Below are 20,570 nucleotides of genomic sequence, written 5' to 3'. Positions count from 1 at the left end.
GCTGCTGACTCCACCTTTAAACGTAACACATCTTCAAAGTTATGACAACGCCGCCCAAAGCTCATCTCTTTGGCGTGGACCATTCAAGCTTGGTCGGCAAATTCCTAAGACCGAGCCTAAAAACTAAAGTTCTCTTAATCTGTGTTAAACCAGACACTTTGTGTTTATTCATAATAGATGTTGACTGTAATTGTATGTTGTAGTTTTTAAGTATGTCCTCCAAACCAGCGTCTTCATGCTTTGAGAGTACAGCTCCTGAGGCCTCGTAGCTCCTGAAGGTCATGGTAGTGTTGTAGTCAGGACCACTCGTGTAAATAAACACAGAATGAGCGTGATCTAAAAACTCTTACTAACATCCAAATAATCAGTGAGTATGTTCTTCTTCTTCTCTCTAGTTCTTGACTAAAACAGCTTTTATACACAAGGGGAGGAGCCGGCCGTCCCGTCCATGTAAACACGGCTCTGACAACAACACAGCCAGTGGGACTCGAGCTTCTCCCTCATTGTAGACAGTCATGACTCAGAGACACATTTACACAGGACAGACTTCATGATTTATTTATGTGGAATATGTTGCACATTCTTCCTTTAAGGGCTGTCAGACTGGGGGGAAGTGCAGGATGAGTACTTTTTCACAAAGGCCTTCAGGTAAAGTAGTTGAAAACTTTCTGAATAGATCATAAACATTACACCTATGGTCATTGTCTGGTCCTCAGTGTGATGTAATGTGGACAGAGAGAAGGCACTGGGACTCTGATGAGAGGTTTCATCATGTTTACAGTATCAGTTCACATTAACGAGCCTCAGAGGAGCTCCTGTCCTCATCAGCAGATATTTCTATCTGCAGCTCCACACCAGGCCGACCCCAGAGACATCTGTGTGGACACTTGGACACTGTGGAGGCTGTAATCAGCTTCACAAACAGGATAATTAGCACTCTCCAGATCACAGGTAGCTATGGGAGGACTGTATGCTGTTGCCGCGGTTACTGCTAAAACAGAGATGTTTCAGGCTTTCACTGAAGTTGTTTATGCCCCTCAGTACAAACCAACATACAAATGTTTTCTTTGATGAACTCAAAGTTTTAAAAGTTAAGACTTGAGCAAAGTAAGACATTGAAGATATCAAGAGTTTAAATTTAAAAGGTGTTTAATCATTAAACTACAAAAAGTGTGAACTTCCTCTCCCCAGATCAACTTTTAGAATGACCACTCTGCTTTCAATCCTTTTCATTTATTTAATGTTACCAATAAAACATCAAACATTAACTTTCAATGTCAAAATAAGGTAGTGTTAATAACAGTCATGGTTTGGAAGATGTCTTCTTGTTGGTGCTTTCAGTGACACTCAAGCATCCGGTGTTCAGGGCCTAGAAAAATCTATTACAGACATGAAATGATCGAACGCAGAGGTTTGCTGGTGTCTTTTCGGTTGCTGGTCAATCTGACAGAGGTGATTCTAACACAATGTGTCATATTAACCTGCGTTTAAAGCAGGAACAACCTGGATCACATTAGTTTCTCATTGTTATATTAAAGAACAGGTAAAAGACCTTACTCATTGTTATATTAAAGAACAGGTAAAAGACCTTACTCATTGTTATATTAAAGAACAGGTAAAAGACCTTACTCATTGTTATATTAAAGAACAGGTAAAAGACCTTACTCATTGTTATATTAAAGAACAGGTAAAAGACCTTACTCATTGTTATATAATGTTAGAAGTGTCTCAAGTTAACTTTCGTTATGAATTGGCACTGTACAAATATGGATTGATTGATTGATGGTGACTACCAGTGTAACCTTAAGTGTTGCTCACCTTTGTTATAATATTCCCATCACTAACGACAGAGAGATTGGAGCCCATCAAATATGTTTCATGTCTTTTTATTTAAACAGAATTCAGAGTTATGGATCAGAGTTGTAACCACATTTATAAGATGAGCACCTAAAAAGACACATTTCTAGATCATACTTTTACATATCACACGGATTTTGGATAATTTCAGTCCATACATGATGGGGTTGAAAAGTGGTGGGCATGTAAGAAAGTATAGAGATAATAATATTCTCAGTATATTCGGTACATTGTTCATATTATATCTGCTCTGTAATATTTCAAAACAAACACCAAAGGAGAAGTTGAGCAGAGAGGCGAGGTGAGGCGTGCAGGTGCTGACAGCTTTATGTCGGGTCTGTTTGGATCCAGAGAAACACACGTGAAGGATCTTCATGTACGTGTACAGGATGATAAGCAACGGAACATAGACAGAGAGGGAACTGACAACAAGGCCGTAAAGGTCATGGTGCCGTGTGTCAGAGCAGGCCAGTTTGACAATAGAGAAGCTGGGACAGTGCACTTTGTTTAAGATGTTTCCACACAGTCGTAAAGAAATTAATGCCACTAATGCGTAAATATTCAGTACAAACGAGAGAAACCAAATCAGAGCAATAACTATGATTACTCTGATGAAAGTCATATGCCTGTTATAGTGTAGGGGATAACAAATAGCAAGGTATCTGTCATAAGATATGATGGCTAAATTAAAAAATTCAACTTTTCCATATGAGTAGACACAGAAGATCTGCAGGTAACAAACCGAGGCAGACACAGTGTGAACGTCTGAGAGAATCTGAACCAGGAGAAAAGGAAACAAACCTGTGCTGCCAAACAGCTCGTTTACAAACAGGCTGCACAGGAAGATGTACATGGGTTCATGAAGACTTCTGTTCATACAGATCACCACGATGAGAAATACGTTGAAACTAATAATGAGGGTGTAAAAAAACAGGACAAACATAAAGTACAAATATTTCAAACGACCGGTGTCAAAGTAAGCTATAAGAACGAAATATAAAACCTGTGTGGAGTTTATCATCATCCTCCTCCCGTTAACACGGACCGGTTATTTAGTTACAAACAATTATTAATGTAACTGGCTTAAAGTTTAAAGACCAAGCTGGAACAGATGTCGGTGTTAGAAAGACGTCACTGACATGCTCTGATACTCATCATGTGAAACTACCTACTTTAACAGTGGATTCTTATATAACAATATTTTATACTGATGTAACAATACACACCGAACATTTGATCAGACCATCTTAATGTCAAAACAATTAAGCAGTAATAGTTCAAATATATTTAAAGTGATGTAGAGTATATCACAACCCCCTTTCTGAATCACAACCACTGCACTGCACACAAAGCAGACGTCATGTCTCACTTAGTCGAAACTGGAAGTTATAATTTCACCTTTTTAAATATTTTAAACATATGCCTGTGTTTCAAAACGTGCACCTGAAACATCACGCTCATAACATTCACAAGTACACAAACCTGAACATTGGTCATGTAAACAGTGAATGCACACCACCCTGACAGGCCCTTTTCTTAAATGCATGTGAGTCATGACTCATATGTTTGAAGTTGATCATTCACCTGTCTTGCTGCCGTCGTACCCTCCTGACTGAGCTGAAACCTGTCGTACCCTCCTGACTGAGCTGAAACCTGTCGTACCCTCCTGACTGAGCTGAAACCTGTCGTACCCTCCTGACTGAGCTGAAACCTGCAGTGTCATTTTTTATAAGACAGAGGACATACCAATGCAGCATTTTTTACTCGTCATCAAATGTTTACGTCATCAAAATAGATTTCTCACTAGAGCCACTCCTCTATGCTCAACAGTAAATAAACAGATTTCTTTCATATCCTTAAAGACGGTATGTCTGTAAATTCTTTCCATTATTAATTCGTTCCAGGGGTGTAAAGTTTGAAATATTCAAACCGGTAACTGATATAACTGTCTGAGTCTGAGTGCATCAGTCCGCGGAGCCCTGATCAGTTAAAATGTATATGAGTGATTGAAGGTCGATGACCCAACCCATGTTATTTTGAAATTATTTATTTTCTTGTATATGTTCTCAGTTATATGAAAGTAAAATATAATTTGGTATTCTGTTATCATCTCTTATCAGATCGCATCAAACTAAACCAAATCATCATATTTTAGTGAATTAACCCTGAACCAATTCCACGAAGGAACACTTTGAGGAACTCCTGAACCCAACCAACACATCCTCTGATGAGGAGGCAGAGTCTGATGATCCAGGGGAAGTCTCTCCAACATCCTTGTCAGAGGTCGATCAGGTAGTCAAAAAGCTCCTCAGAGGCAGAGCGCTAGGTGTTGATGAGATTTGCTCTGAGGTGCTGAAGGCTGTGGACATTGTTGGGCTGTCTTGGCTGACACGCCTCTTCAATGTCCAATAGTGACAGTGCCTGTGGAATGGCAGACCAGGGCGGTGGTCCCCATTTTTAAAATGGGGACCGGAGGGTGTGCTCTAACTATCGAGGTATCACACTACTCAGCCAACTGAGAAAATGGCTTCTTGGGTTGGGCATGGGAGTTTGCTCATCCAGTCTACATGTGTTTTTTAGACCTGGAGAAGCCTTATGATAGTGGTTCTCTGTGGTCCCTTGTTTCTGGCTCTGTTTGTGTTTTTCATGGACAGTATCTCAAGGCACAGCCGGGGGAAGGAGGGTTTCCGGTTTTAGAAACTCAGAATTTGATCTCTGGTCTTTGCAAATGGTGTCGTTCTGTTAATTGCTTTATGCTGTGACTTCAAGCAGGCATTAGAGCCATTTTCAGCCGAGTGTGGAGCGAATGGGTATGCAGGTCAGCACCTCCAAGTCCAAGGCCATGGTTCTCTGCCATAAAATGGTGGATTGCTCCCTCCAGGTGGGGAGTGAGTCCCTGCTTCAACTGAAGGACTTAAAGTATATCAGGGTCTTGTTCACGAGTGGGACGAATACGTAAAGAATAAGAAAGAAGTATAATAGAGTGAATAAGATCACGGATACAAGTGGCTAAAACAAGTTTCCTACACAGGGTGGCTGGGCTCAGCCCTAGAGATAGGATGAGGATCTCGGACATCTGGAGGGAGCTCAGATTAGAGCCGCTACTCCTTGAGGCGTGACAGTAGCGCCACTACACTTTGCTCTGTTCCAAGTACGCTACAAGTCTATTTTCATCGGAGCTCTATTCTGTTCTTCAAGCTTGACAGAATAGATCGACTCGGACAGGAAACACACAGAGCGTCCGGTCAATTTTAAAATAAAACATCTTGTAGTTCTCTGTGATTTGTGTACAGCTGCTCATGGCTGCGCTCATGTTCCTGAGAAGGACCCAATGACGGACCGTGGCGTGCACAGAGTATGTGGAATTTAGGAGTGGTTATTGGCCTTCAGTATTTAGGTTATGAAATATGACCCCCAAAAGGTCACATGTCCCAAACTTCTTGCTTGAAGCATTACAGTGTTCATTTTATTTACAAACTATTTAACTTCTTTTTTTCTTTTCTTTTTTTGTGCCTTTAATGGAGAGACAGGACAGTGGATAGAGACAGACATCAGGGAGAGAGAGAGAGTGGGGAATGACATGCGGGAAAGGAGCCACAGGTCAGCTTTGAACCCGGGCCCCCCACTTGGTGGACTACAGCCTCCATACATGGGGCGCACACACTAACCACTGCAGTTACCACTGTAGTAACATTGATTTATAACTCCATGTTAGTAACGAGGCCTTAACGCATCTGTTCCCACCGCATTTCTGTAAGTTATGGAGACGGACGGATGGAGACGGACGGACAGCGTGTGACGGAAAGAGAGAGATGAAGTAGAGATGGTGTCCGTTATAGGTGAACGCTACACGGCATGAACTGTCTGAAAATGCATGTTGTTGTGAGGGTGCAGAAATAATTAAACTACTGATCATAATTTACTGATAATACACTCCCTATTCAAATAACACAATATGTACACGGTTGTCTTTCTTTCTTATTACATAAATACAACAAAATATGGAACTATCGAAATGGAAGTGTTTGGTTAAATCGACCAAAGTAACACCGCCCAACGGAGAGAAGTTACATGTGATGTGGTAAATCATATCCATGAATTCTCATTCTCATTCAGGTCTGCAGTTATTGACTTGAATACCTTCACTAAGGTTTTAATATGTTTTGCAGCTCCAGGCAGATGTTAAGGGGGAGTTAGGGGCTCTGTGGGTCCCTGGCCCAGAGAAAATAAAAACAGGTTTTCAAGTATACTGGATGAGTAAGGGGAATCAAAATGGTCCAGTGGTATGATCAACTTTAGAATCATCACGCAGGTACTATCTAGGTGCATGTGTTGTTTTCTCACTACAAAAACAAAAAAAAGAGAAACACAATGTTGATATTGATTCCAGAAGAAGTGTTCAGATGTTACTGCAGCATTCAAGAGGGAGGCCTCAAAGGAAAGACAATATCACATTTATCGATAGACATTCAAGATGTTGCAGGACTTTATATTCTGTGATGCTTTTGATATCAGGATTTTACACATCACACAGATCTTGGACAGTTTGAGTCCATACATCACAGGGTTGAAAAGTGGCTGACATGTAAGGAAGTATAGAGATAAGAATATCCGCAGTGTATTCGGTACATTGTTCATATTAAACCTGCTCTGTAATATTTCAAAACAAGCCCCAAAAGAGAAGTTGAAGAGGGACGCGAGGTGAGGTGTGCAGGTGCTGACAGCTTTCTGTCTCGTCTGTTTGGATCCAGAGAAACACACCAGAAAGATTCTCATGTATGTGTAAAGAATTAAGAGTAAAGAACCAAAGATTGTGCTAAAAGTGGCAATGAGTCCATACATGTTAACTCCAGCTGTGTCGGTGCATGCAAGCTTGACGACTGAGTGTGTATCACAGTAAACTTTGTTAATGACGTTGCCACACAGCTGCAAAGGAGAACTCAGAGATAACAAAACAACCATCGCTAAACACGGGTATATCCACGTCACAGCTATGAGCACGGCAATCTTTCTATAAGTCATACGTGTGTTATATTGTAGAGGATAACAGATAGCAAGAAATCTGTCATAAGACATGACGGCTAAGTTTAAATACTCAACAGCCCCGTAAGAGTGCACACAAAAAATCTGCAGGAAACAGAGAGGAGCAGACACAGTGTGAACGTCTGAGAGAATCTGAACCAGGAGGAGAGGAAACAAACCTGTGCTGCCGTACAGCTCGTTCACAAACAGGCTGCACAGGAAGATGTACATGGGTTCATGAAGGCTTCTGTTCACACAGATCACTACAATGAGCAAAGAGTTGGCACAGACAATAAAGATATATACAGACAGAATAACCATGAAATGTACATATTTAAAGATACCTGTGTCAAAATAGGCTGCGAGTGTGAAATATGAAACTTGTGTGGAGTTCATCATGATCACATTATCTTTCCTTTAGGACCTGTAGAGATTTTACTGGATTAAACTCAGACTGAGTTGGCATGAAATGCAACATAAAGCAGACATGAACAGGAGTCAGAGACATAATACTGAACAGATTCATCCCCATAAAAAACATCTTCAACCAACAAGCCCATGTCCTGACAGGTCAGATCTTACCAGCGTTCCTTCTGAGACATTACGACGTGCTGCTGAAGGGAAGGAGTCCCTCTGAACTGAGATCCTGAATGGATTTCTTTTAAAGAGAACCACCGCAGCAACAGAGGGACCTCATTATGATCAACACTGATGTTTAATTATTAAACTGATCGAAGAGGCACAAATTGAACGTCAGCCTATCACAGGGCTGACAAACAGCCACAGCGACAATAACCACCGTCCACATCCGGAGAGAGATTTCGTCCAAACTAGGCCTGGGCGAAACGACAATAAATGTAATCAGGATCAAAAATGTTATATCAGTCGATATCGATAATTATCACAATAAATGTTAAATCATTATTTCTTCCAAATTTACAGGCCAATTTTTGCTCCTGAGTGAAAGTTGAAGGAACCAGATTCTTTATTGTCAGAACATGACAAAGTAGAATTAAACGTTTCACCATCATAAGCTCAGTGCACGCTGCCGGAAAACGCTCATATGATAGTTAGGTACTGGGGAGTCACACGTACTGGCCCGGTGTTTGCCGAGGGTCCACAACATAGACTGTTTATATTATTTACAAAATGGTCCACACTAACCCAGGACTTCCACCAGATACGTGTGCATTGTGTGTCTGCTCTGGTCCGTTACGCCTCCGTGCTCCCTCGTCCGTCAACACCCACAGGCTGCATTCTCAAATCGCTCAACACGGAGAGCATCGTCGGACAGCTTGAGTATTGCGACCAAGCGGTAAAGATTCACTGGCTACAGCCCAAGATAGTACGATGTATGTGGTGTAAAACTCTATAAACACAAAAACAAACACACATAAGGTCATTGTTCTGAACCGTCAAAACAGAGTGTTTTATTCTGAAAAGAAACCGAATGTTTTAATGTTGTTTTGGTGTCTGACTTCCCTTGTTCTTTTCTGTGTTAAATTAAAGCTCCATGCTCCGGCATCCGGCATAAATAGAAGCCATGAACAGCAAAGAGCATCTCTTTGCATGCTCTGTACAGCTCTGTACTCAGCCTCCTCACCCACAGCTCCGTACTCAGCCTCCTCACCCTCAGCTCCGTACTCAGCCTCCTCACCCACAGCTCCGTACTCAGCCTCCTCACCCTCAGCTCCGTACTCAGCCTCCTCACCCACAGCTCCGTACTCAGCCTCCTCACCCTCAGCTCCGTACTCAGCCTCCTCACCCACAGCTCCGTACTCAGCCTCCTCACCCTCAGCTCCGTACTCAGGCTCCTCACCCACAGCTCCGTACTCAGCCTCCTCACCCACAGCTCCGTACTCAGGCTCCTCACCCTCAGCTCCATACTCAGCCTCCTCACCCTCAGCTCCATACTCAGGCTCCTCACCCTCAGCTCCATACTCAGCCTCCTCACCCTCAGCTCCATACTCAGCCTCCTCACCCTCAGCTCCATACTCAGCCTCCTCACCCTCAGCTCTGTACTCTGTATCCTCACCCTCAGCTCCATACTCAGGCTCCTCACCCTCAGCTCCATACTCAGGCTCCTCACCCTCAGCTCCGTACTCAGCCTCCTCACCCTCAGCTCCATACTCAGGCTCCTCACCCTCAGCTCCGTACTCAGGCTCCTCACCCTCAGCTCCATACTCAGCCTCCTCACCCTCAGCTCCGTACTCAGGCTCCTCACCCTCAGCTCCATACTCAGGCTCCTCACCCTCAGCTCCATACTCAGCCTCCTCACCCTCAGCTCCATATTCAGGCTCCTCACCCTCAGCTCCATACTCAGGCTCCTCACCCTCAGCTCCGTACTCAGGCTCCTCACCCTCAGCTCCATACTCAGGCTCCTCACCCTCAGCTCCATACTCAGGCTCCTCATCCTCAGCTCCATACTCAGCCTCCTCACCCTCAGCTCCGTACTCAGCCTCCTCACCCTCAGCTCCATACTCAGCCTCCTCACCCTCAGCTCCATACTCAGCCTCCTCACCCTCAGCTCCGTACTCAGGCTCCTCACCCTCAGCTCCGTACTCAGGCTCCTCACCCTCAGCTCCGTACTCAGGCTCCTCACCCTCAGCTCCATACTCAGGCTCCTCACCCTCAGCTCCATACTCAGGCTCCTCACCCTCAGCTCCATACTCAGCCTCCTCACCCTCAGCTCCATATTCAGGCTCCTCACCCTCAGCTCCATACTCAGGCTCCTCACCCTCAGCTCCATACTCAGGCTCCTCACCCTCAGCTCCATACTCAGGCTCCTCATCCTCAGCTCCATACTCAGCCTCCTCACCCTCAGCTCCGTACTCAGCCTCCTCACCCTCAGCTCCATACTCAGCCTCCTCACCCTCAGCTCCATACTCAGGCTCCTCACCCTCAGCTCCGTACTCAGGCTCCTCACCCTCAGCTCCGTACTCAGGCTCCTCACCCTCAGCTCCATACTCAGGCTCCTCACCCTCAGCTCCATACTCAGGCTCCTCACCCTCAGCTCCATACTCAGCCTCCTCACCCTCAGCTCCGTACTCAGGCTCCTCACCCTCAGCTCCATACTCAGCCTCCTCACCCTCAGCTCCATACTCAGGCTCCTCACCCTCAGCTCCATACTCAGGCTCCTCACCCTCAGCTCCATACTCAGGCTCCTCACCCTCAGCCCTGCAATCAGCCTTCTCACCCTCAGCTCCATACTCAGGCTCCTCACCCTCAGCTCCATACTCAGGCTCCTCACCCTCAGCTCCATACTCAGGCTCCTCACCCTCAGCTCCGTACTCAGGCTCCTCACCCTCAGCTCCATACTCAGGCTCCTCACCCTCAGCTCCATACTCAGGCTCCTCACCCTCAGCTCCATACTCAGGCTCCTCACCCTCAGCTCCATACTCAGGCTCCTCACCCTCAGCTCCATACTCAGGCTCCTCACCCTCAGCTCCATACTCAGGCTCCTCACCCTCAGCCCTGCAATCAGCCTTCTCACCAAGCCAATCTTATTTTATGGTTGAGCTTACAGAATATCAGTTATCATAGATACTTTGAATTTCCCTCGGGATCGATAAAGTATCTATCTATCTCTCGGCTTGTCTGGCAATTTCAATAATTAATATTTCAATAATTAATATTTCAATAATTGATTCATCAGAATCAGAATCAACTTTTTTGGCCAGGTATGCTTAAACACACAAGGAATTTAACTTTGGTAAACTGTGCTCTCTTTGTACAAAGGCTAAATAGGATATTATAAGATAAAAGTGCAGTGGTGAGTAGTGCAAAGATGCTGAAGTAAACATGAGGTAGATTCATGTTACATCCAAAAAGTCTTTTGAATGTTTTTAAAACTCTGCTAGTGTTTGGAAGGTTTTACTTGAGGAAATAATAACTGCACACATAAACACATATGATCAAAAGTACACAGGTGTACACATGTACACACACTTATTAGAGAACTCAAGCATTACCTCATCTTCAGGGCTTTTAACACATCACCACGACCCCAAAAGACACATTCAGGGCTGAGAAGACATTAAACACTATTTAAGACATGATGTGCAGAGATGAGCTGAGTGCTAACAGGAGCCTGTTAGTGTCTCAGTGTCGTGTAGCAGGTAAACAATCGGCCCTGTTTGGGTCCTGTTGTAAATGTGTGTTTCACTGCATGATGCTGCTGTGCTCTTTAGGTGGTGAAGTGTCTTTTATTCTTCATTACTAACAACAAATCTGGTGTTCAGGACTGACTCTGTGTCGTCTCTGTATCTGCTCATTGAACCGACTCATTCGTATTGATTAAATTAGCTGACCATTTAAATGTGAAGTTTCACGATTTAAATTGTTGCTTCAGCTCTCGTTTTATTCTTAAAGAAGCGGAGAAAGTGTCCAGTTCAGTTTGAAATCACAGGAGTGAGTACAGAATGTAGAAGTCTGAACTCTATGTAGTGGTTTGTGTTATCTTTACATTCATCTTCGATGAGAGCATGGCATGTGGAGAGAAGCTGTCACCTTGTCTGTGATTTTAAACAGTCCACCACCAAAGAAACATAAGACACAGTTACTCCTGCTTTTGAAAGTGAAAACTCAAAGATCGATGATTAACTTCACTGTGTTTTCTTCTTTCACTCTCAGCGCCTACTTTGACATCGGCACCTTGGAGTACTTATCTTTCATGGTTATTATGTCTTTATACGTGTTGATTGTTTTAGCCAATCTTGTGCTTGCTGTGCTGATCTGTATGAACAGAAGTCTTCATGAACCCATGTACATCTTCCTGTGCAGCCTGTTTGTGAACGAGCTGTACGGCAGCACAGGTTTGTTTCCTCTCCTCCTGGTTCAGATTCTCTCAGACGTTCACACTGTGTCTGCTCCTTCCTGTTTCCTGCAGATCTTCTGTGTGTACTCGTATGCAAATGTTGAGTTTTGTAATCTAGCCGTTATGTCTTACGACAGATACCTCGCCATCTGTTTCCCTCTGCAGTATAACACACTCATGACATCCAACAAAGTGGCCTTCCTTATTGTTCTGACGTGGTTATACCCGTTTGTTGCCATCACAGTTTTGATATGTCTGAGCGCCTCTCTGCCGCTGTGTGGGAACGTCATCAACAAAGTGTACTGTGATAACTACTCCATCGTCAAACTGGCGTGCACTGACACCACTGTTAATAACATCTACGGACTCATTTACACAGTTGTGACAATTTGTGTCGTCATTTTAATCTTTTACACGTACATCCGGATCCTCCACGTGTGTTTCTGTGGATCCAAGCAGACGAGGCAGAAAGCCGTCAGCACCTGCACGCCTCACCTGGCCTCTCTGCTCAACTTCTCCTGCGGCTGTTTCTTTGAGATCGTCCAGAGCAGGTTTGACATGAAACACATACCTTATATGTTGCGTGTGTTTCTATCTCTGTACTGGCTCACGTGTCAGCCGCTCTTCAACCCCGTCCTGTACGGGCTCAACTTGACCAGAATCCGTATCCTTTGTAAAAGTCTGCTCTTTGGTAAAATGTAACAACGGCTTTTTCCTAGATTCTGTAGTTCTTATAAAACTGACTATTGTAAACAATACTGTCTTAGATTTGTATTAAATGTGAGTATTAAAGGTTGGCCAAGAATTAAATGGTTTGAAATCCTTGGGGCCGATTGTCTTTGTGAGTTAGCATCACTGCGATTATGTTAATGATAAGATAAGCTCCTGTTCTTCTTACCACCCTTATCTTAGTGATTCATTTCCCGGGTTAAAAGAGAGGAGTACTGTCACTGCACTTTCTCACAAACATTCTGATTCACCCCTAAACTCCACCAGATCAATGCGTTCAGTCCATCTCCGCTCCATCACCTTTAGCAGAGCTGATTCAGTGTGTGTGCTGTTTGTTTTGTTCAGAATAAAACACTCTTTTGATGGTTTAGAACAATAGCCTTATGTGTGTTTATAACGGTTTTACACAGTTTCACATTAGCGTGACTGTGAGTGTGACGTATGTGGAGTTCTCAGGGAACTCCCTGGTGGATAGTTCCTCGTCAAAATAGGTCCCAGAACTGTTTGGTCCGAAACAACTATTGTGTTGTGATTCTGTGATTACCGCGGGAACCCTTTTATCTCGGCACTCCAGCTGTCCGGCAGTGCTGCTCCGTGCTCTGCCTTGAGAACACAGCCTGTGGGTGTTGATGGACGACGGAGCACGGAGCCCCAAAGGAGCAGAGCCGACACGCAATGCACACGTATCTGGTGGCACTGGGTTGGTGTGAAAATCTTCAACTTGTCTGATATTAAGAGAAGTTCAGACATCTCATGTTTGTTTACTACAACTCAGCATTTTTGAACAGCTACAATAAAGACAGTTACTAAATCTGTCTATTACCATCTCAAATAGAGCATGGCTCAGATCCATGAAATCCAGCCCGAACCAACCCGAGCGAGTACACTTTCTGTCCGGTCACTACCCAAAGGTCATGACCAGAGGTGAGGGGTGGAACAAAGATCGGCCGGTAAATCAAAAGCTTTGCCTTCAGGCTCAGTTCCCTGGTTACCACAATGGTCCGGCCAGACATGCATTACTGCTGACTCTGAACCAATCTGTCCGTCGATCTCACCGTCCATCCTACCCTCACCCTCACAGACCCAGAGATACTTAAAATCCTTCACTTAGGGCAAGGACTCAATCCCCACCCGGAGAGAGCAAGCCACTGTTTTCTGGCAGAGAACCCTGGCCTCGGTCTTGGAGACTCGGACCCAAGGCCTGCTGGAGGTCCCGGCATGAGGAAGCCAACAAAACCACATCATCTGCAAAAAGCAGAGATGAGATTTTGAAGCCCCCAAACTGGAAACCCTCCTTCCCCAGGCTGCGCTTTGAGATCCTCTCCATGAAAATCACAAACAGAATAGTGTCAAGGGGCAACCCTGACGAAGGCCAACAGGCACCGGGAACGTGTCTGACTTTGTGCCCAGGATCTGGACACGGCTCCCACTTTGGTCACCAGAATCAGAATCAGCAATACTTTATTAATCCCAGAGGGAATAAAAAAAAATACAGTTGCTCCAAAGAACACAATATAGCAGTAGAAATATAGTAATAAAAATATTAATCAAATAGAATAGGAATGTAAGTAAGATTTCAATAATAGGTACAAGGGACGGGTTGGCTCATAGCAACGTACCCGGGGCCCAATTCTCCAGCAGCACTCGGCATGAGCCCGGATTATGTATTTGAAAAGCCCTACCGGCCCCAACCCGAAGTCGGGCCTTGGGTTCCATAGGGCTCGGGTCGGGTTGCAGACCTCTAAGGACCTCAGAAAAACTTTTTGCTTTCATTTTCAGCAGGCAGCATTATTCTGACGGTGTTTCCACAGGATGGACAAAAAACCCCATCAGAACGCTGCAGTCAGAGTCCTCTCCAACACCAACTCGACAATTATGTATTGATCAGTTTAGGTGTGTGTGTGTGATACATGATTCCATGTTAATGATGGTTGTGTCAGAGCAGGCCAGTTTAACAGTGGAATAGTTATCACAGTACACTTTGTTGATGATGTTTCCACAGAACTGTAAAGGGACGATTAAAGAAACCACGACAATGATTCCAAGAAATGGAAACAACCAACTCAGAGAAATAAGCACGACAACTCTGTGAGTGGTCATACGTTGTGTTATATTGTAGAGGGAAACAGATGGCGAGGTATCGGTCATAAGCCATGATAACTAAATTGACATATTCTATACAGCCATAAGAGTACACGCAGAAAATCTGCAGGAAACAAAAGGAGGCAGAGATATTGTGAGTGTCGGAGAGAATCTGAACCAGAAGAAAAGGAAACAACCACGTGCTACAGAAGAGCTCATTCACAAACAGGCTGCACATGAAGACGTACATGGGTTCATGAAGACTTCTGGTCACACTGATCAGCACGATGAGCAGCAGGTTGGCAAAAACTATGTGGAGTTCACCATGATCCCTGTTTTCAGGAAGAATTGTTCTCATCATATTCAAACGTCCACAAACTCTTCAGCATGAGGTGATTTCAACAGACCATGACAGACAGCTTCCTCTTACCATCCTGTTGTTTAAAGTCAACAGACTGCGCAGGTACCAGACAGCAGCTAGACTAACACATACACACTTCGTGCATGGTATGAATCCTAACATTCATCAACCGTCCTCGGAAACCAGATGTGCCCTGACTGAAAAAGCACCCGGCTTCTGCCTCTTTAAAACCTATAAGTCGGGTGACGCCTACGCCATTGAACACACCTGACAATCAAAGGACACCAACATTATTCTATTCTACAATCAACTAAAAATTATGTCCCCCCCTTGCAGAAACCAGGATAGACGGCAGCTCTAAATAAAGAGCTGATTTAACTGATTTAACATTTTCACTTTCATGACAATCACCAACTTAACATTTATCAAATAAACGAGCATCATCAGTCAAGAAATTGTCTAGGTGTCAAACATTAATCAGCAAAATGTTGGCTTAAGGCCTTCGCACACTGACTCTGTTTTTTTGGATTCATTTTTTAGATCTTTAATATGGGAATACGGTGGCCCTGAAGTGCAAAACACAACAACAAATAAGAAAACACAACGACAAAACATCATCAACAAAGAAGAAAACACAACCACAAATCAAAAAACAAAACCACAAATTACAAAACACAACAACAAATCAAAAAACACATCAACAAATCAAAAAACACAACAACAAATCAAAAAACACAACAACAAATCAAAAAACACAACATCAAATCAAAAAACACATCAACAAATCAAAAAACACAACAACAAATCAAAAAACACATCAACAAATCAAAAAACACAACAACAAATCAAAAAACACAACATCAAATCAAAAAACACATCAACAAATCAAAAAACACAACATCAAATCAAAAAACAAAACCACAAATCAAAAAACACAACAACAAATCAAAAAACACAACAACAAATCAAAAAACACAACAACAAATCACAAAACACAACAACAAATTACAAAACACAACAACAAATCACAAAACACAACAACAAATTACAAAACAAAACCACAAATCAAAAAACAAAACCACAAATCACAAAAAAAACAACAAATTACAAAACACAACAACGAATCAAAAAACACAACAACAAATCACAAAACACAACAACAAATCACAAAACACATCAACGAATTACAAAACACATCAACAAATCACAAAACACAACAACAAATCAAAAAACACAACAACAAATCACAAAACACAACAACAAATCAAAAAACAAAACCACAAATCAAAAAACACATCAACAAATCAAAAAACACAACAACAAATCAAAAAACACAACAACAAATCAAAAAACACAACAACAAATCACAAAACACAACAACAAATCAAAAAACAAAACCACAAATCACAAAACACAACAACAAATCAAAAAACACAACAACAAATCAAAAAACAAAACCACAAATCACAAAACACAACAACAAATCACAAAACACAACAACAAATCAAAAAACACATCAACAAATCAAAAAACAAAACCACAAATCAAAAAACACATCAACAAATCAAAAAACACAACAACAAATCAAAAAACACATCAACAAATCAAAAAACACAACAACAAATCAAAAAACAAAACCACAAATCACAAAACACATCAACAAATCAAAAAACAAAACCACAAATCAAAAAACACATCAACAAATCAAAAAACACAACAACAAATCAAAAAACACAACAACAAATCAAAAAACACAACAACAAATCACAAAACACAACAACAAATCAAAAAACAAAACCACAAATCACAAAACACATCAGCAAATCAAAAAACAAAACCACAAATCAAAAAACACATCAACAAATCAAAAAACACAACAACAAATCAAAAAACACATCAACAAATCAAAAAACACAACAACAAATCAAAAAACACAACATCAAATCAAAAAACACATCAACAAATCAAAAAACACATCAACAAATCAAAAAACACAACAACAAATCAAAAAACACATCAACAAATCAAAAAACACATCAACAAATCAAAAAACACAACAACAAATCACAAAACACAACAACAAATTACAAAACACAACAACAAATCACAAAACACAACAACAAATTACAAAACAAAACCACAAATCAAAAAACAAAACCACAAATCACAAAAAAACAACAAATTACAAAACACAACAACGAATCAAAAAACACAACAACAAATCACAAAACACAACAACAAATCACAAAACACAACAACAAATCAAAAAACACAACAACAAATAAAAAAACACAACAACAAATCACAAAACACAACAACAAATCACAAAACACAACAACAAATCAAAAAACACAACAACAAATCAAAAAACACAACAACAAATCAAAAAACACAACAACAAATCACAAAACACAACAACAAATCAAAAAACACATCAACAAATCAAAAAACACAACAACAAATCAAAAAACACAACAACAAATCAAAACACACAACAACAAATCAAAAAACACATCAACAAATCAAAAAACACATCAACAAATCAAAAAACACATCAACAAATCACAAAACACAACAACAAATCAAAAAACACAACAACAAATCACAAAACACATCAACAAATTACAAAACACAACAACAAATCAAAAAACACAACAACAAATCAAAAAACACAACAACAAATCAAAAAACACAACAACAAATTACAAAACACAACAACGAATCAAAAAACACAACAACAAATCAAAAAACACAACAACAAATCACAAAACACAACAACAAATCAAAAAACACAACAACAAATAAAAAAACACAACAACAAATCACAAAACACAACAACAAATCACAAAACACAACAACAAATCAAAAAACACAACAACAAATCAAAAAACACAACAACAAATCAAAAAACACAACAACAAATCACAAAACACAACAACAAATCAAAAAACACATCAACAAATCAAAAAACACAACAACAAATCAAAAAACACAACAACAAATCAAAACACACAACAACAAATCAAAAAACACATCAACAAATCAAAAAACACATCAACAAATCACAAAACACAACAACAAATCAAAAAACACAACAACAAATCACAAAACACATCAACAAATTACAAAACACAACAACAAATCAAAAAACACAACAACAAATCAAAAAACACAACAACAAATCAAAAAACACAACAACAAATTACAAAACACAACAACAAATCAAAAAACACAACAACAAATCAAAAAACAAAACCACAAATTACAAAACACAACAAAAAATCAAAAAACACATCAACAAATCAAAAAACACAACAACAAATCACAAAACACATCAACAAATCACAAAACACAACAACAAATCACAAAACACAACAACAAATCAAAAAACAAAACCACAAATTACAAAACACAACAACACAAATCAAAAAACACAACAACAAATCACAAAACACATCAACAAATCACAAAACACAACAACAAATCACAAAACACAACAACAAATCAAAAAACAAAACCACAAATTACAAAACACAACAACAAATCAAAAAACACAACAACAAATCACAAAACACAACAACAAATCAAAAAACAAAACCACAAATTACAAACCACAACAACAAATCAAAAAACACAACAACAAATCAAAAAACAAAACCACAAATTACAAAACACAACAACAAATCAAAAAACACATCAACAAATCAAAAAACACAACAACAAATCAAAAAACACAACAACAAATCAAAAAACAAAACCACAAATTACAAAACACAACAACAAATCAAAAAACACAACATCAAATCAAAAAACACAACAACAAATCAAAAAACACATCAACAAATCAAAAAACACAACAACAAATCAAAAAACACATCAACAAATCAAAAAACACAACAACAAATCAAAAAACACATCAACAAATCAAAAAACACAACATCAAATCAAAAAACACATCAACAAATCAAAAAACACAACATCAAATCAAAAAACACAACCACAAATCAAAAAACACAACAACAAATCAAAAAACACAACATCAAATCAAAAAACACATCAACAAATCAAAAAACACAACATCAAATCAAAAAACACATCAACAAATCAAAAAACACAACATCAAATCAAAAAACAAAACCACAAATCAAAAAACACATCAACAAATCAAAAAACACAACAACAAATCAAAAAACACAACAACAAATCACAAAACACAACAACAAATTACAAAACACAACAACAAATCACAAAACACAACAACAAATTACAAAACAAAACCACAAATCAAAAAACAAAACCACAAATCACAAAAAAACAACAAATTACAAAACACAACAACGAATCAAAAAACACAACAACAAATCACAAAACACAACAACAAATCACAAAACACATCAACGAATTACAAAACACATCAACAAATCACAAAACACAACAACAAATCAAAAAAAAGAACAACAAATCACAAAACACAACAACAAATCAAAAAACACAACAACAAATCAAAACACACAACAACAAATCAAAAAACACAACAACAAATCAAAAAACACAACAACAAATCACAAAACACAACAACAAATCAAAAAACACATCAACAAATCAAAAAACACAACAACAAATCAAAAAACACAACAACAAATCAAAACACACAACAACAAATCAAAAAAAACAACAACAAATCAAAAAACACAACAACAAATCACAAAACACATCAACAAATCACAAAGCACAACAACAAATCACAAAACACAACAACAAATCAAAAAACATAACCACAAATTACAAAACACAACAACAAATCAAAAAACACAACAACAAATCACAAAACACATCAACAAATTACAAAACACAACAACAAATCAAAAAACACAACAACAAATCAAAAAACACAACAACAAATCAAAAAACACAACAACAAATTACAAAACACAACAACAAATAAAAAAACACAACAACAAATCAAAAAACACAACAACAAATTACAAAACACAACAACAAATCACAAAACACAACAACAAATCAAAAAACACAACAACAAATCACAAAACACAACAACAAATCAAAAAACACAACAACAAATCACAAAACACGACAACAAATCAAAAAACACAACAACAAATCACAAAACACAACAAATCAAAAAACACAACAACAAATCAAAAAACACAACAACAAATCAAAAAACACAACAACAAATCAAAAAACAAAACCACAAATTACAAAACACAACAACAAATCAAAAAACACAACAACAAATCAAAAAACACAACAACAAATCACAAAACACATCAACAAATCACAAAACACAACAACAAATCACAAAACACAACAACAAATCAAAAAAAAAAACCACAAATTACAAAACACAACAACACAAATCAAAAAACACAACAACAAATCACAAAACACATCAACAAATCACAAAACACAACAACAAATCACAAAACACAACAACAAATCAAAAAACAAAACCACAAATTACAAAACACAACAACAAATCAAAAAACACAACAACAAATCACAAAACACAACAACAAATCAAAAAACAAAACCACAAATTACAAACCACAACAACAAATCAAAAAACACAACAACAAATCAAAAAACAAAACCACAAATTACAAAACACATCAACAAATCAAAAAACACAACAACAAATTACAAAACACAACCACAAATCAAAAAACACAACAACAAATC

The 20,570-nt window shown here is 39.7% G+C and overlaps 4 protein-coding genes across 4 annotated transcripts; 1 reads left to right on the top strand and 3 right to left on the bottom strand.

The window, feature by feature from the left end:
- Positions 1–1,933: 1,933 nt before the first annotated feature.
- LOC132980950 (olfactory receptor 11A1-like) lies at positions 1,934–3,460 on the bottom strand. The gene has a single exon (XM_061047337.1). It carries the CDS (start codon positions 2,879–2,881, stop codon positions 1,964–1,966), a length of 918 nt encoding a protein of 305 aa, XP_060903320.1. The 5' UTR covers positions 2,882–3,460; the 3' UTR covers positions 1,934–1,963.
- Positions 3,461–6,312: 2,852 nt separating this feature from the next.
- LOC132979978 (olfactory receptor 4B13-like) lies at positions 6,313–7,278 on the bottom strand. Its single transcript, XM_061045801.1, has one exon. It carries the CDS (start codon positions 7,276–7,278, stop codon positions 6,313–6,315), a length of 966 nt encoding a protein of 321 aa, XP_060901784.1.
- Positions 7,279–11,089: 3,811 nt separating this feature from the next.
- Positions 11,090–12,734, top strand: LOC132980941 (olfactory receptor 11A1-like). The gene has a single exon (XM_061047329.1). It carries the CDS (start codon positions 11,369–11,371, stop codon positions 12,395–12,397), a length of 1,029 nt encoding a protein of 342 aa, XP_060903312.1. The 5' UTR covers positions 11,090–11,368; the 3' UTR covers positions 12,398–12,734.
- An 810-nt stretch (positions 12,735–13,544) lies between these two features.
- Positions 13,545–14,867, bottom strand: or64d1 (odorant receptor, family 64, subfamily D, member 1). Its single transcript, XM_061045800.1, is given in 3 exon segments — positions 13,545–13,786; positions 14,335–14,530; positions 14,532–14,867. Coding segments are annotated over 3 exon segments (774 nt in total).
- Positions 14,868–20,570: the final 5,703 nt, after the last annotated feature.

Source organism: Labrus mixtus, chromosome 9, assembly GCF_963584025.1.
Source record: "Labrus mixtus chromosome 9, fLabMix1.1, whole genome shotgun sequence".
NCBI classification, from domain to species: domain Eukaryota; kingdom Metazoa; phylum Chordata; class Actinopteri; order Labriformes; family Labridae; genus Labrus; species Labrus mixtus.
Note: the sequence above shows the minus strand (reverse complement) of the source record. Positions and strands in the feature narration are given on the sequence as shown.

What these genes read in the sequence shown, in the direction of transcription:
- LOC132980950 (XM_061047337.1), bottom strand. Translation starts at nt 2,881, where the DNA reads ATGATGATAAACTCCACACAGGTTTTATATTTCGTTCTTATAGCTTAC.
- LOC132979978 (XM_061045801.1), bottom strand. Translation starts at nt 7,278, where the DNA reads ATGATGAACTCCACACAAGTTTCATATTTCACACTCGCAGCCTATTTT.
- LOC132980941 (XM_061047329.1), top strand. Translation starts at nt 11,369, where the DNA reads ATGTGGAGAGAAGCTGTCACCTTGTCTGTGATTTTAAACAGTCCACCA.